Source organism: Silurus meridionalis, chromosome 16 (assembly GCF_014805685.1).
Source record: "Silurus meridionalis isolate SWU-2019-XX chromosome 16, ASM1480568v1, whole genome shotgun sequence".
Lineage (NCBI taxonomy): Eukaryota > Metazoa > Chordata > Actinopteri > Siluriformes > Siluridae > Silurus > Silurus meridionalis.
Genome location: NC_060899.1, coordinates 4,897,659 through 4,912,422, shown reverse-complemented (window position 1 = coordinate 4,912,422; position 14,764 = coordinate 4,897,659). Strand labels below are relative to the sequence as shown.

Here is a 14,764-nt window from a genome sequence, read left to right as displayed (position 1 = left end):
CCAGAGTATAAAGGCCTAACCTGGTAGTTATGAGTAAACTATTGTAGAAATTTGGTAGAATTTTGGTGCATTGGCTATGATAAAGCTTTCTGATTCCAACATTCTCTTTAATTTGCTGGGGAAAAAAGGAAAAATCTGCCCCAAATGAGATTATATAGCAAGTCAGATACCTGTTTTGAAGAATATTAGAAAAAGAGGATGCTAATACTTCATCAACAAGGCCTGAATGACAATATCCTCAATGACTTGATGTTGTGCTATTTTATGATTTGCTTAGTAACTCCTGGTTCCATAATCTCAAATGACTGTATAAAATTGTAGAAAGGACATTACTTATAATCTTATACTCCGGTGCTCATGTTAGTTCTCACTCTCCAGTGTTCTGTATTGTTTTTAAGACTATAATCACACTTTTGATATCACCCAAATGACCTTTTAAATTTGGTTCCTCTGAAGGTTTCTTCCTCATAACATCTAAGGGAGTTTTTCCTTGCCACAGTCACCATGGCTGCTCATCAGGGATTAATGCACACCGTTCACCTTAACTCTTAAAATTCTGTAAAGCTGCTTTGAGAAAGCGCTATAGAAATAAACTTGACTTGATAAATTGTCTAAATGAAGAAACCTCTTTTCCAGAATGTCCTATAAAGCTTTCTGAATGACTTGGATTTTACAACTTAATGTTATCATGGAAGATTCTCTGGCAATTTGTTTATACCAACTTAATTAGTTTAAACCAAAATATTTTAAAGGTTTTGGTTTTGTGTCATAAAAAGTATGCAGTTGGGCTTTTGTAATCATAGTTATATAATCATACCTTATTCTTAGGCTGAAACCTGCAAATAAATGATTATAAATTTTTAGGTGAAAATATCGGGTGGGAAATCTGCCTACATTATAGCCAGAAGAATTATTAAGAGAGTGTAACAAATATACAAACTGTACTTTTTTAAACAAGAGAAATTCTGGCTTATTTATTGTTGCTCATAAACCTTACTAGATTTTTTTTATAGGCCTATAGATTGGAACATGTGCAATAGCCCTTCCACTGAAAATTCATTAATTTGACATGTTTTCCTGACTTGGCATTAAACCAACATACTTCTAGGAAGAATTGCAAAATATCAGGAGTTAAATAGTTTTGGTATTTTTACTGGTATTTACATTATGTTCCCGCATTTTCATTTCCCTGACACCCCTTTGCCCCTATCTCTTAGAAAGTTAAGTTATATAGCAATCTTTCCATTTCAGCTAGCTAGAACATCAACTTTATTCCTTTCTAAAGTGACAACCACTCTGAAATAGACCTATTTTCAATATAAACAAACTGTTCTCTATTGGATCACTTAAGTTCACCATGACCCCCGCCCCTTCACGTCTTTATTCAAGAAGAACTTGTAATGGTATATGGGCTGTTCACCCTGCTGCTATTTACAAATAATTAGACCCCATACTATGGTTTAAAGTGGTTTTGTGAAATCACTGGTATTTAGAGAACTTTAGGGTTGTTATTTGTGCTGAATCCAGTTAGATAACATGAATGTTGTTTGTTATTACACCATTTTATAGTTTCTCATGGTTGTCCTTGGGTCTTGTTTGTGCCGCAGTGTTCTTGGCTCCAGTTTACTGGAAATTTTGATTGTCCAAAGATATAATCATCATGGCCTGCGTCTTTATGTTGGCATATCCGCCAGCAATGCAACAAGTCAAATTAAAAGTGCTTTGCGTAATTCTGCTTGTCTTTAGATACTATGGCTTTAGGGTAATGACAATAGTTTATGTCCCACATCTCTTGCAAGGTTAGAAAAACTGAACTGGGAATTTTGACTCATCAGTTGACACATTTGCACAGGTACCAGGTCCATTTCAGAAAAAATTGGGTCCATTTAAAAATCATTACCATAAGTTATCAATTCAAGGGGAATGTTAAAGTGTAAAATAAGTGCAGATGTAAAATAAGTAGATGGTCTTACAGTAAACAAGGCGATAATGCTCAACGGAAAGAGTCACAAAGAAAACAATGCAGAATTGATCCCTTTACTCATAACTTTAATATTAGCCATCATCAATTTTGAAACTTTCTCTGTGGCAACACAATCCCCTTAACAGTATCAGAATTTTGTGTACATTTGGGACACACAACACTGTGTTTCATTGCTCAACTGTTTGTCTTTAGCCTCAATATAAATACCGGCTTTCCACACTGAACCTTACAGCGTCTTCATTTGTGCTCAGTCATAAGCATTCTTGGCATCCTGTTGTTTCCCACTAATTGCTTGAGTTGCTATTGCTTTTGCTTCCCTTCTTTTTTCATAAGACATTACTTGGCCAGTGTTCATTTCTCCTGTTAACATCTGTAATGAATTATTTGCCTGTCCATATATTTGTGCCAAACCCACACTTTAAATCATTCACTCGAAAATTTACAATAATGTACAGGCATCAGAGTTGCCAGTAAAGTAATTTTTTTAACAGTAGATTTATATTGAAAATATTTACAGGAAAATACTATATCTGCATATAGATTATTACGATTTACAATGTATTCCTGTATGTGTACAGTATTACTACCTTGCATTACTGTACAGAACATTTCAAAAGTAAAATACTTGTAAATATAATTAAAGTATGAAATTACAATGTAATCCTGTAACTTAAAGCCTGGGGCACCAAAGCATATAAAGTTAGTTTTAGCCGAAAATGTTAGATGTCCCATGATGCATTGTGTTTCCTAGAATTTTACTGCAAACCAAATGCACTGTTCTAATTACAGAACAGGAGTATTCTTTTGTAAAATACATTTTGTACATTTACACTATTAAATGCAAAACATATTAAAAAAATATGTACTTTTTTATTACTATATATAAATACATCTTCATTCAGCTGCTCCCAATAGGGGTCACCACAGTGGATCATCCGTCTCCATATCACTCTGTCTTTACCTACATCTGCCTATTTCAAACCAACCACCTGCTTGTCTTCCCTCATTACATCCATAAAACTCCTTGGCCTTCCTCTTTTTCTCCTGCCTGGCAACTCCATCCTCAGCATTCTTCTACAAATATACTTCATGTCCCTTCTCTGCACATTAACAAATCACGTCAATTGCGCCTCTCTCACCTTGTCTCCAAAACATCGTACCCGCATGGTCCCTGTAATAAGAAAGTGGCCTCTAGCTTGCTTATTATAGAAACTAGGGATTTTACAATCCCTACGATACAATAACAATACGATACATTAAAGATACATATGAAGCAGCTACTGAGGCGATGCGCTACAATTCACCCCATTACGATGCAGTGCGTTCTGATTTTTATTTGATTCAACACAATACGATTCATTGAAATACTATGCAGATAGTTAACTTTTATTTCAGTGGTTCAGACAGACAGCAAATCATAAATTCACAGTACTTAAGTGCCTTCAGACTTCTAATGCATGGCCCTTTTCAGAAACAGAAAAAATAAGAAATAAGATTCAATAAAACCAGATGTTATTTCCTGTTCTGTCTCGAGGAAAATGCAGCTCTACCTCTCCCATGTTAATCTGTATTCTATGTGACTCTCAGGACACGCCTCGGTCTCCGTAGTGTTGTGATACGTCATATACATGTGCTGTGGTGCTGAGAGAACGCACTTGACAAACAGTTTAGTTAGGAGAAATCAATCTACATATTACAAATTATTGGTCACCTTCTAAATAATACAAGAATTGTGCATCTACTAATAATTATATGTAAATCAATCGTTTTTTTTTTTAATTATGCAAACGCCAACTTATATCCAATGCACATTTTACATTGTTAACTTTTATGCCGATGCACCAATGCAAATCAGTGAATTCTACCATCCCTAAAAGACACACTTATGTGGATCAATTTTTTACATTAATATGTAATTTCGGAATCTGTTTTTTTTTTTAAGTTGGTTTATGCCAATCTCCATTGTTAAAAGCCCAACACAAATAAAATTCAATTGAATTTAAAAGATATTATGTCTAAGATAATGGCCTCCCTATGTGAATATAAACTGAAGCATCATATCAATTAATTTAATTGCCCATTTAATAGCTTGTTACATGACCTGCTCAATGGACCGGCTTTATTTCCTTTTAATAGACTCGCCCATCAAACTGCTTTTCGATGCAAGCATCAACATCTGCTTGAAAAATCAGCATGCTGATGCAGCGTATATCCGGACAGCCACGAAGTTTTTCAGCCCACCCCTGAGTTATTTTGGTATCAAGGTATCCCTCAGGGGAGAAGAGAAAGAACTGGAAATGAAATCATTTAGTATCACCTGTAAGGGACTTGTAAGTTTGCATCGCAATCAGAGCGTACAACCGGTTGTTCCCGTTGTGTATTCTGGACTACATGTGCATGAACTGTTGAACATATATAAAGTTGTCATCAGTCGTTCTGCTTTAAAGTGATATACTCAACCACCATAATCGCTATGGAATAATGGCTCTGTGTATTGACTGAAATGTGCATTTAGAATAACACATGATAATAATAATGGTTTTGACCTCAATATTAACCACCAGTAGGATTTTATGGGACAGCATGTGAAAGAGAAAGAAGGAGAACAAGAGACAGAATTGGAACTTTCAGAAAAAAAATATTATTTATGAAAGTGATATTTCTGGTATTAAGGCTCCCCGGTTCTGTATTCCAGTTCAGTTTATCAGATCCAAGTTGTGCTATTCAGGTGAGCATGCTAATTAAAGACTGAACTTCACATGGAAGCCTTCACTGAGCCTCACAGAAGACAATAAGGGAGTATTTAAATTCAAGTTAAAGCTTTTTCTATCCAAGGCATGACTTGAATTGTTCAGAAAGATTCTTAGCTGTCATTTTTATTTCATTAAAACAATACATTGGATTTTAAAGGTCTGGGATGACCAGTGGCAAAAAAATAAATAAATTTAAGGTAAGAATACAAAAAATGGCATAATATATTTTAGCATTGATAGACGCTTGAGGGAAAATAGTAAAACCTTTAAAATAGTGACATGAATTTGTTACGAGTTGCTTAGTGTTTGCAACGTCTCCTTTCCACTTTAATGACAATGTGCACTTGAATTCAGACTCAGCAGTTTTAAAATTAATTTATTTGAAATTAATTGTAATTATTTTTATAGCTAATGAAAGGGTTTTAGATTAAATCCTTCACAGTGTCCAACTGAACACTCTTTTCTCGCACTCTCCAGTGTTTTGTATTGTTTTAAAGATTTATAATCACACTCTTGAAATAATCCAAATGAGGATGGGTTCCCCTTTTGAGTCCGGCTCCTCTCCAGTTTACTTCCTTATGACATCGAGGGGAGTTTTTCCTTGCCACAGTTGCCCCAGGCTGATCATCAGAGATAAATACACCTCAATCACTGTAATTCTCAAATTCTCTAAAGCTGCTTTAAGACAATGTCCATTGTGAAAAGTGCTAAAGAAATAAACTTGACTTGACTTGACATTAAACCTCACTTTCTCTATATTGCCATTTCTTTTTAAATAAATAAAAGTTTATTTATTTATTAATATCATTATTAAAAAGAAGAAGGAATGGGATAAAGTTACCTTATAGGCAGTAACTAATCCATATTTTACAATCTATTTATCTCTGTATAGCTGCTTTGGGATAATGTCCATTGTTAAAAGCAGTATAAAAATTAAATTACATTTTGAAATTAATTTAATTAAATCAATATTTAATAATAATAATAATAATAATAATAATAATAATAATAATAATAGTGTCTGGCTCTGACTTTTCTTTTGTAAACTGTAACCATGATTCAACAAAACAAAATTCTGTGGTTAAGCCGTCTTCAAAAGCATGCTATTGTATACAAATGAATCTGATTTTGGTCCGTAGCCAGAGACGCATTGTTCGATTGCATGCAATTCAAATATAAACTGATTTTTTTTTATTGCTATTTCAATCTCTAATACATACCCTGTCAATTGTCCTGATGACAAAAATGAGGCCATCAGCCTTTAACACCACTTCATAATCCTGTTGTTGCTGTCAGCACCTCAGCGCGTATGTGTACTTTGGCAGAAGCACCATGTCGACACCCAACACTGAATCAGTTAACACACTGCACTCGATGTGTAAGATGTAGTGTTCAGTAGCAGGATGTTTGTGTTTCTGAAGGACGTTCATTTATCCGACGCTGACAATCAATTAGCGCAGGATGCTGTAGGTTAAATGCATCGAATGTGTACAATACATCAGCTGCAGCATTAAAGTCTCATATCAATATGCACCTAGCATTTTATTCAAGCTAATGATGTTATTTCAGTGCAAACACTGTGACTTCAATCACAAGCTTCACAGTTGAGATAAACGTAAAAGTAAGCAAAAAAGTATAAAAGCAACTAGCTGTCTACACAGAAAAATCAGGGTACAGAAATGTACCTACGAAGAGGACAAATGCTTTGCTAGCAGGGTAGCAGGGTACAGTAACATAGCTCTAAACATTGGTACATTTTTATACCTTCTTGTTTGTATTTTTTAGGTACATTCCTGTAGTACAGCTAGCTAAGTTAAGCTAGTCTTCCACCTGCAATTAGCATGCACATATTTGGGCAAAAGTTTTCCAGCCGAAAACTAGCTAATAGATAGCTAATACTAGTGCCAAATACTGTATGTTGTTGAGATATAACAAAAGAGTGACATACTATAAGGTTGTTTAATCATTGGAGAAAATAAAAACACGTAACTGTTTTATTCACCTTCCTTGAAATTTCAGAAACAGCTTTCTTCTCTCTTATGTCCTTTTAGAGCCAAGTCTAATATTTTGCGGACCACAGATTATTTTTCAACCAGCAAGCTTTTTCCAGTATTATCTAATAAAAAAAATAATAAAAGTCTCTGGAAAATGCTAATATATACTACATAAAAATTCTGTTTACTCAGAAATGTGGACTTAGCAAATATTCAGATATATCGCTAAAAATAACATTGCTGTAAAAGTAAGAAAGTAAGCAGTAATTGGGAATTAAACTGTCATTTTCTATCTTTTTTTGCTGTTGTTGCTGTTGTTAATATATCATTTGCCATGACAATGTGTTGAAAATCCCAGTTCAAAACCACAACCACTTCCATTTTCCAAAGAAAGATGTTCCACTAAATTTTGGGGCTGAGATTTACAGTTATGGTATTTTGCTCAAGTGCAAAGTAGTGGCAGCTTGGTTGAGCTTACCTTCTTATCAGAAGTCCAGCACCTTAACCACTGAGCTACCACTACCCTAGCTGTGATTTCATGAACTGTGATCATTCACATAAAAAAGCGTTAGTAAGATCAGGCACTGACACTGCACTAAGGAGGTGCAGGCCATCTTCCAGTTCATCACAAATGTGTTTAACAGGGTTAAGGTCAGGACATTTCAGTGAAATGCATTATATATTTTTATCAACCAGAATATTGCAAGTGAAAGATAATCAAATCGTCCTTCGAAGAAAAAAATCGCTATTCATTTACATTCATCGCATTTCTTTTACACAATGCATTTCGGTTTCATTCACAGGCCCGTGTTTAATACGAGTGTGCTACAAGTCTTAAATGCAGAAGGGAAAAAGAAAAAAAAGGTCAATGCAAATATTAGAAGATCTGCACCATAGTGACTGAGTCACTTTGGTTTATTAACCTTTATTTTTGTTGTTTTTTGCATTCTTTATTGCAAATTGCATAAACAAATGTTTTGCTTTTAATCAATTAACTGTTGTGTTAATTTGCTCAGATTTTATTTTCATTGCCTTTGCTATTGGTAGCACTAATACGTCTTTTTTTAAATGTCTGTGCTTGTGTGCGATCGTGTATGTCATAATTGCACAGTTCAGACAATTCCCTGTACGCTGTATATCTAATTCAATTGTGTGTGGTTTGTGACGTGATCTCAGACAGTGACCATGAGTTAAGTAGAAAACAGAGGAAAGTAAGAAAACCTTAAGACTTCACAAAGTTGCTGTCATTGCTTAAATATAGGATTTGTATATTTTAGTGTAACATGTGCTTTGGAATGCAGTCATGACTACATGAAGGTTTTTCAGCATTGGTGTGAACCAAAAGTGTATGTTCCAGCCTCTCTGTGGCCTAAACCACATCCTAATGATCTGAATGATGTTGTGGATGATACAATATCATGAATTAGTGGAATGTGCTACCTGTGGTAAACTAAGGTAATAGATAATTTTTTTTATCAGTTATTGAGTACACTGTTTACTGTATGGTTTGGGACACAGCCCTTTGCTGTGTGTGGTTGGTTGAGACGTAAGAATAGTGTTGTTGTTGTGTGTGTGTGTGTGTGTGTGTGTGTGTGTGTGTGTGTGTGTGTGTGTGTGTGTGTGTGTTTGCTTCTCACCTTTTGAAGGCTTTATCTTGTTCCACATCGTCCAAAACATTACAGGTCCTCAGAAGAAAATCCTATGGCTGTTGATAAAAATGTGAACAATTAGCAAACGATATCATTGTGTATCTGTAGCTGTGTCTTAGTCCAATGATTGATGTCTGTAGTATTTAGGGGTAGTGTGAAGTGTGCACTGAAACAAGCTGTCAGAAGGATTCGCTAAACCACTTTGACCTTCTGTGACTGAGCCAGTGTGTGTTTACAGAGGGAAGCATGGCGAGCACATTTCAGCGTTAAAGTGCAACGCACGCTTGTCCTAGTGTAAATACAAACCCCCTTTTTAGTCAGCCTGCATCCATCAAGTGAGTGTGTGTTTAGACGGACCGCACATGTGCTCCATGTGCAGGAAACACACCACAAGAAAGTGACCATTTGCACCAAAACCACACTTGGAGAAAGGCAGTGTGGGATTTTCCTCATGAGCTCAGCTTTCACTACTTCTTCTCTCCACTTGGAACACTTAAGACCAACACGGTCATGGGTGGTATCCCAAACCGCATTATAATGCACTACATGAGCATCTGTTTCAAAATATCAAGCTGTCTGTAACACATTATTTAGCAAGTGATTTCTTTTTTAATGGAATGAAGTTCTCGTTCTATCACCTCAGATTCTGTACAATATCCCAAAAGTCACTTTATGACATCATCAAAACACGAACAGATCTAATAAATAGAGAACTTCTACGTTCTCTGTAAGAAGGCCACTTAAATGTCTACACCGTTATGAAACAGAGTAACACACGCCTTTCCTTTCCCTTGTCATTCGTTCCTTGTGTCTAATTTTCCCTGTAGAGGTGACAGAAATTAACCTTTAAAAGTATTACACTTTTTAGTGCTCATAAATGTGTACTCTAAAACCGTATTAAAGGTAAATGGGTGGTTGTCAAAGTCAAATTGTCTACAACACAATAGATGCGCATGTGAGCTAATTCTCACTAGCTAGATGCAATAAAGTCATTCAGAATCAATCAGAAATGAAATTTTGAGTTAAAATGATTACAGATGCTTCACATTTTTAAAGAAATACAAAAGTGGACTGTGAGAGACAGACACTGTGTCTTTCCTTACAGTCCAGTCCCAGTGATGTCAATAAATTGGTTCTAATTTGGATGGCAGAGTTTTGCTAACAAAGCTAGTATGGACTGAGGAAAAGAGACAGCAGGTGTGTGTGAGTAGGTTTGGGGGGTTAAAATCATTGTATGCCCAGGAGTTTTGTCATACACAAAGCAAATCGATTCTTTTATTCGCTGTTATGTGAACGTTGTGAGCCGAACAAGTCGTATACAATAAATCCCTTTACTTTCTTTTAGAAAAGTCTCAGTGGATACGTTTGTTTGTTTTTTGTCATTCGTTGTGTGAATGTTGAGCCGAGTGTTTTACTCTGTTTTGCAGCACCGCAACCAGGGAGTCAATTTAGTGTGCTGGAATTAATTAAATATATTGTCTAAAGTCATAGGGTTTTGTTTATTCCAATGAAATATAAAATTTGGTGTTCGAACGTGAATGAACAAACAATTGTCAAGATATTTTAAACTTTTTCTGGTTTTGAAGGCAGTAAATCGGTCAAGAGCTGAAAGAGTCGACTCTTATTGGTGAGACAAGGAGCCGAGTGATTCAGCAGGAATCCCCATTGTTTATAAAACTACCTCATTTTGGATTCAAGAGAGTCTGTGCGTGCGTGCGTGCGTGCGTGCGATAGATTCAAAGTGCACGTTTCTAAATTTGCTCGAAAATGAAGTGCTTTACTGCCCTCTAGTGGTTATATTTTTATAACAGCTTGGACAAGAGAACAGGTTGGACAAAAAAGAAAGGCATTTCTTAAAGTGGACAGATTGAAGCCTAATCATTAGCAAAATTAGAAGTTGGAGTAAAATAGTACCAACTCTTGTGGGGCGGTGGTGACTCAAAGGTTAAGACTCTGGGGATACTGATTGGAAGGTCAGGGGCTCTTTGCTCTTTGGCTCACCCTGTGTTCTGGCCCCCATATATATATATATATATATATATATATATATATATATATATATATATATAAAAAATATATTTATTTATTTATTTATATAGATAGAGAGAGAGAGAGAGAGAGAGAGAGAGAGAGAGAAATTTATTCCAAATCCTAGACCATAAAGATCGGTAGTTAATACTTTGTTGCAATAACTGTGTGTGTGTGTGTGTGTGTGTGTGTGTTACAGAGAAAAAGCACACAGGCTGGTCCTGATGGCAGGCTCTCAGGGCTCAGCCAGCACTGGACACTGGCTTTAGGAGCCCACGAGACGTTCCCTTCAACCAAGAACATTTCACAGGTGAACCAGATGTCTTACACTACAGCTGAAACAGTGAACAAACATTTACATTTAGAGAGTTTGGCAGACACTTTATTTGCTGATCGACAATGATCTGAGCAGATGAGGTTTTAGGACCTTGCTCAAGGGCCCAACAGTGATAGTGCTGGGATTTCACATTAATTTTGCCTAGAGTTAGATGTTAGATCTGATTAGTCTGACATCTCTCTCTGTCTCTTTGTCTCTCTCTCTCTCTCTCTAGCTCGTGTGCCCATGAGGTCGTCGACGCCGGTCCTGCTCTTCCTGATCAGCGTCCAGGCTGCACTCAACATGGTGGGAAACGCCCACTTACATGAACCAGCCAATCAGAAGGCAGGAAACCAGGACTTGACCCACGATGACCTCATTCCCACAGTTGACCCTAAACTGTTCAACAAGCGCCGTTACCGATCACCCCGTGTGCTCTTCAGTGACGTAGTGCCCCCCAATGGCCATTCAGAGCCTCGGAGTCCTCGTACACGGCGAAGAGTGCGAGACTTCCAGAACCGCGGCGAATACTCCGCCTGCGACAGCGAAAACCACTGGGTGGGAAACATGACCCGGGCAACGGACTTAGCAGGAAACGAAGTGATGGTGCTCCCTGACGTTCGCATCAACAACGTGGTCAAGAAGCAGATGTTTTATGAAACTACATGCCGTGTCACAAATCGTGGCCCAACCCACCGTGGGATGAAGGCGGGAACAACCGGGTGTCGTGGGATCGATAACAAGCGCTGGAACTCCTATTGTACCAATACACACACGTATGTTCGGGCGCTAACTTCTTTCAAGAATCAGGTCACCTGGAGGTTCATCAGAATTAATGCCGCATGTGTGTGCGTGGTCAGTCGAAAATCGTGGAAACACTGATTCACAAGTCATTTCACCTGTTTCCCGAGTGCATGAATCGCGGTCGTGCTTGCGGAGAAAGCTCGTTCTCTGGAAATAGCTGGATGCGCTAATTGTTGGTCCGAACCCACCCATCCATCTTCTCCGGAAAGAAAAAAACCACACGCATACAAATTGTACTGCCAATTCAGCATACCAGACTCCTTACCCCCCTTTTATTTTTTTTTCCACCTACAACACCCTGACCCTGTCCTGCCCTACCTCACACTGTAAATTATTGGTCTGTTAAGTTATGATGACTGCATGACATATTTATATAGTTTATACAAGCAAAAAATATTAAATATGTATTTGTATATACAGTATACATCCGGAAAGCAAGCATATGTTGTGTCATTGATGTTGTTCATGCTGTTATTTATTAAACACTTCAGTACAGTGCATGATGTCTCCTTTGAGTCGAGTGGATTCGATTGGTGTGCCTCAATATCACTTTTACCCAGTACATTACATGCAAAGTGGAAATGCACATTGGTGTAGGACAAAAATATGTGATAAATGCACACAGAGCATGCAAACTTAAAACCGCCAACTGAAAAATATCTCTGCTAATCGCTAATCATTGGCATTAGAGACAAATTACCACAAAACATTTTCATTTTAAGATATCATAAGGAATCGGCACTCTTAAACACAACTGAAAACCATTTGCTTGATTTAAAATGCTGGCTTGGTAAGGGGAAGCTAAATAGAGTAGCTTCATATAAAAATTAGCTAACAGCCACCCAAAACGATGCATTTAATATATGTAGTTGTCTGAGGGGGTTGCCATGTTGGCAAAAAAATAAATAAATAAAAATAGCTTCGTACTGTAGATACTCTCTCGAAAGGTATTAAATCTACTGGTTTTTCATTAAGTAGAGCCACTGAAGTACGAAAATTTTAGCTACATAACTGTTTTATCCAAAAAACTGTAGTGTTAGAGTATGTTGTATAGTTTTAGACACCACACACACAACTGCACAAAGCCTTCTGAGATCATTGTGATGATTAGACCTGCAGTTTGCACAATGTTAAACTTGCCAGCTTACCTGGTAGCTGCATTGGCTTTGCAGTTTTTAGTGTAAAACTGAAAAAGCAGACACCTTTTTTTTTTCAGGTGTGGAATTGGGTCGATACAGACATCTGGAATTGTGAGCTTTGGAATTAGTGAGCTCCGGAGCAGCCATGTTTTATCCAAGAGGATGTTTACACATCCTGGGAATGATGACAGAGAGGAAGAAAGAGACAGAAGAGGACCTGTGGGAGCAGTGTATGTTTGTGTGTGTGTGTGTGTGTGTGTGTGTGTGTGTGTGTGTGTTATTCAATGAAGCAAGGCTCATTTACTACTGGACAGGTGTTAATAAAATATTCATATGAAGGACATTTAAAAACATTTTACTCTACATTCAGGTACGTCATCTTACAGCGTAATACACATGCCAGCTAGTTTGTTATGCTGCGTTCCACTGCATCCACATTTCACAGTTGGGTTTTCCAGATTTCCAGTCCAAAGCTGGAAAAAGCATTTGTACTTCCAAATTCCTAATACCACAGTGCTTTTGAATGAATCTGATTGGTCGGAAGGTGTTGAGTGATTTTTCGATAAATATGTGGATAAAAAGAGAGGCTGGGGAAGGAACGACTGTCTATAGTTGCTATGAAATAAGTGACAACATGATCTACAGTAGTTTGCATCGAAGATGTTATGCAAATGAAAAATACTGATAAATAATGGCATGTAGATCTTTAAAAAAATGACACTGTTTTTTTATTTGTGAAAACATCACGCCACCTTGTCAAGGGATATTTATTCTGCTACGGCACACCCTCAAGTGTTAAAAATGTACTTGAACATTATATTATAACAGTAGCAGCCCAGGCATTTCACCCATAGGCCTTCAGTGAGTCCTACCTGAATCAATCCACCTTTCAATACCATCATTATGACACTATAACTATGGAAACCATCAATATTATAGTGAAATGCAGTATAACAGAGCGCTGCATCACAGACAGTTATCTCATTCAGCGAAAAAGAACACAATTCACCAAGTCACATTTCACTGCAGCCACACCTGTGCACCCGCTTACATCATCTCCAGCAGAAATATCTATACTAACTTTATAAAATTACCTGTTTTTTTTTTAAGTTGGGACACTGTGTAAAATGTAAATAAAAACAGAATGCAATGATCTGCAAATCTCATAAACCCTTATTTTATTCACAATAGAACCTAAAAACATCAAATGATCATAATCACTCGGAATTTGATGGCTGCAACACGTCTCAAAAAAGTTGGGATGAGGCAACAAAGGTCTGGAAAAAGTAATTAAAATTAAACAGTTGAAAAAACATTTTTAAACTAATAAGGTTACTTGACAACAAGTCAGTAAGATGATCAGGTATACATAGTTCATCTTAGGAAGAGTCTCTCAGAAGTAAAGATGAGCAGAGCTCTGTGGAAGACTGAAATATGGAACAGCTCCATCAATGCAGAATGGTATATTCAGATTTTAGAGCAACAAATGCTTCTAACCAGGAAACGTCTTTTTCAATGAAGGCCTTGCATATTTGAGCAAGACAAAGATAACTGCATTCTGCATCTATTACATCTGAACTGGCCTGCCTGCAGTCTAGACCTTTCACCACCTGAAGACATTTGGTGTGTCATGAAACAAAAAATAAACACAAGGACACCCAGTACTGTTGAGCAGCTAAAATCCTGTATCAGACACATATGAGACAACATTCCTCTCTCAAAACTTCAGCAACTGGTCTCCTCAGTTCCCAGATGTATACAGAAGATGTGATGCTACACAGTGGTAAACATGGCATTGTCCCAACTTTCTTGAGATCTACAGTACTGCAGCCTGTTGCAAATTCAAAATGACTCTTATGAAAAAAATGACCTTAAAATGAAATATATTTTTAATTTAAACATTTGATTTATATATTTTTTATGAATAGAATACAGATTTATGAGATTTCAAATCTGCATTGTTCATTTATTTATATTTTACACAGTGGAACAGTGTAATTCTTTGGAATTGGGGTTGTAAACAAGTCCAACAAGATTAAGGAGGCTTACTAGAGCGACGAACGCCGTTCTTCCAGAAGATTTACTCTCATTTTGATG

At 36.9% G+C, this 14,764-nt stretch overlaps 1 protein-coding gene across 4 annotated transcripts in view; it reads left to right on the top strand.

The window, feature by feature from the left end:
- The window catches only part of ngfa (nerve growth factor a (beta polypeptide)), a 41,679-nt gene extending 29,653 nt beyond the window's left edge, over positions 1–12,026 (top strand). For 3 of the 4 annotated variants that reach the window (XM_046868849.1, XM_046868850.1, XM_046868851.1), the window contains exons 2-3: positions 10,608–10,718; positions 10,960–12,026. In XM_046868849.1, coding sequence (XP_046724805.1) covers positions 10,971–11,606 — 636 coding nt within the window. In that variant the 5' untranslated portion in view covers positions 10,608–10,718; positions 10,960–10,970 and the 3' untranslated portion in view covers positions 11,607–12,026. Of the gene's footprint in view, positions 1–6,468; positions 6,488–10,607; positions 10,719–10,959 lie in introns of those variants that run through there. The other variant, XM_046868852.1, reaches the window with a different exon arrangement.
- Positions 12,027–14,764: the final 2,738 nt, after the last annotated feature.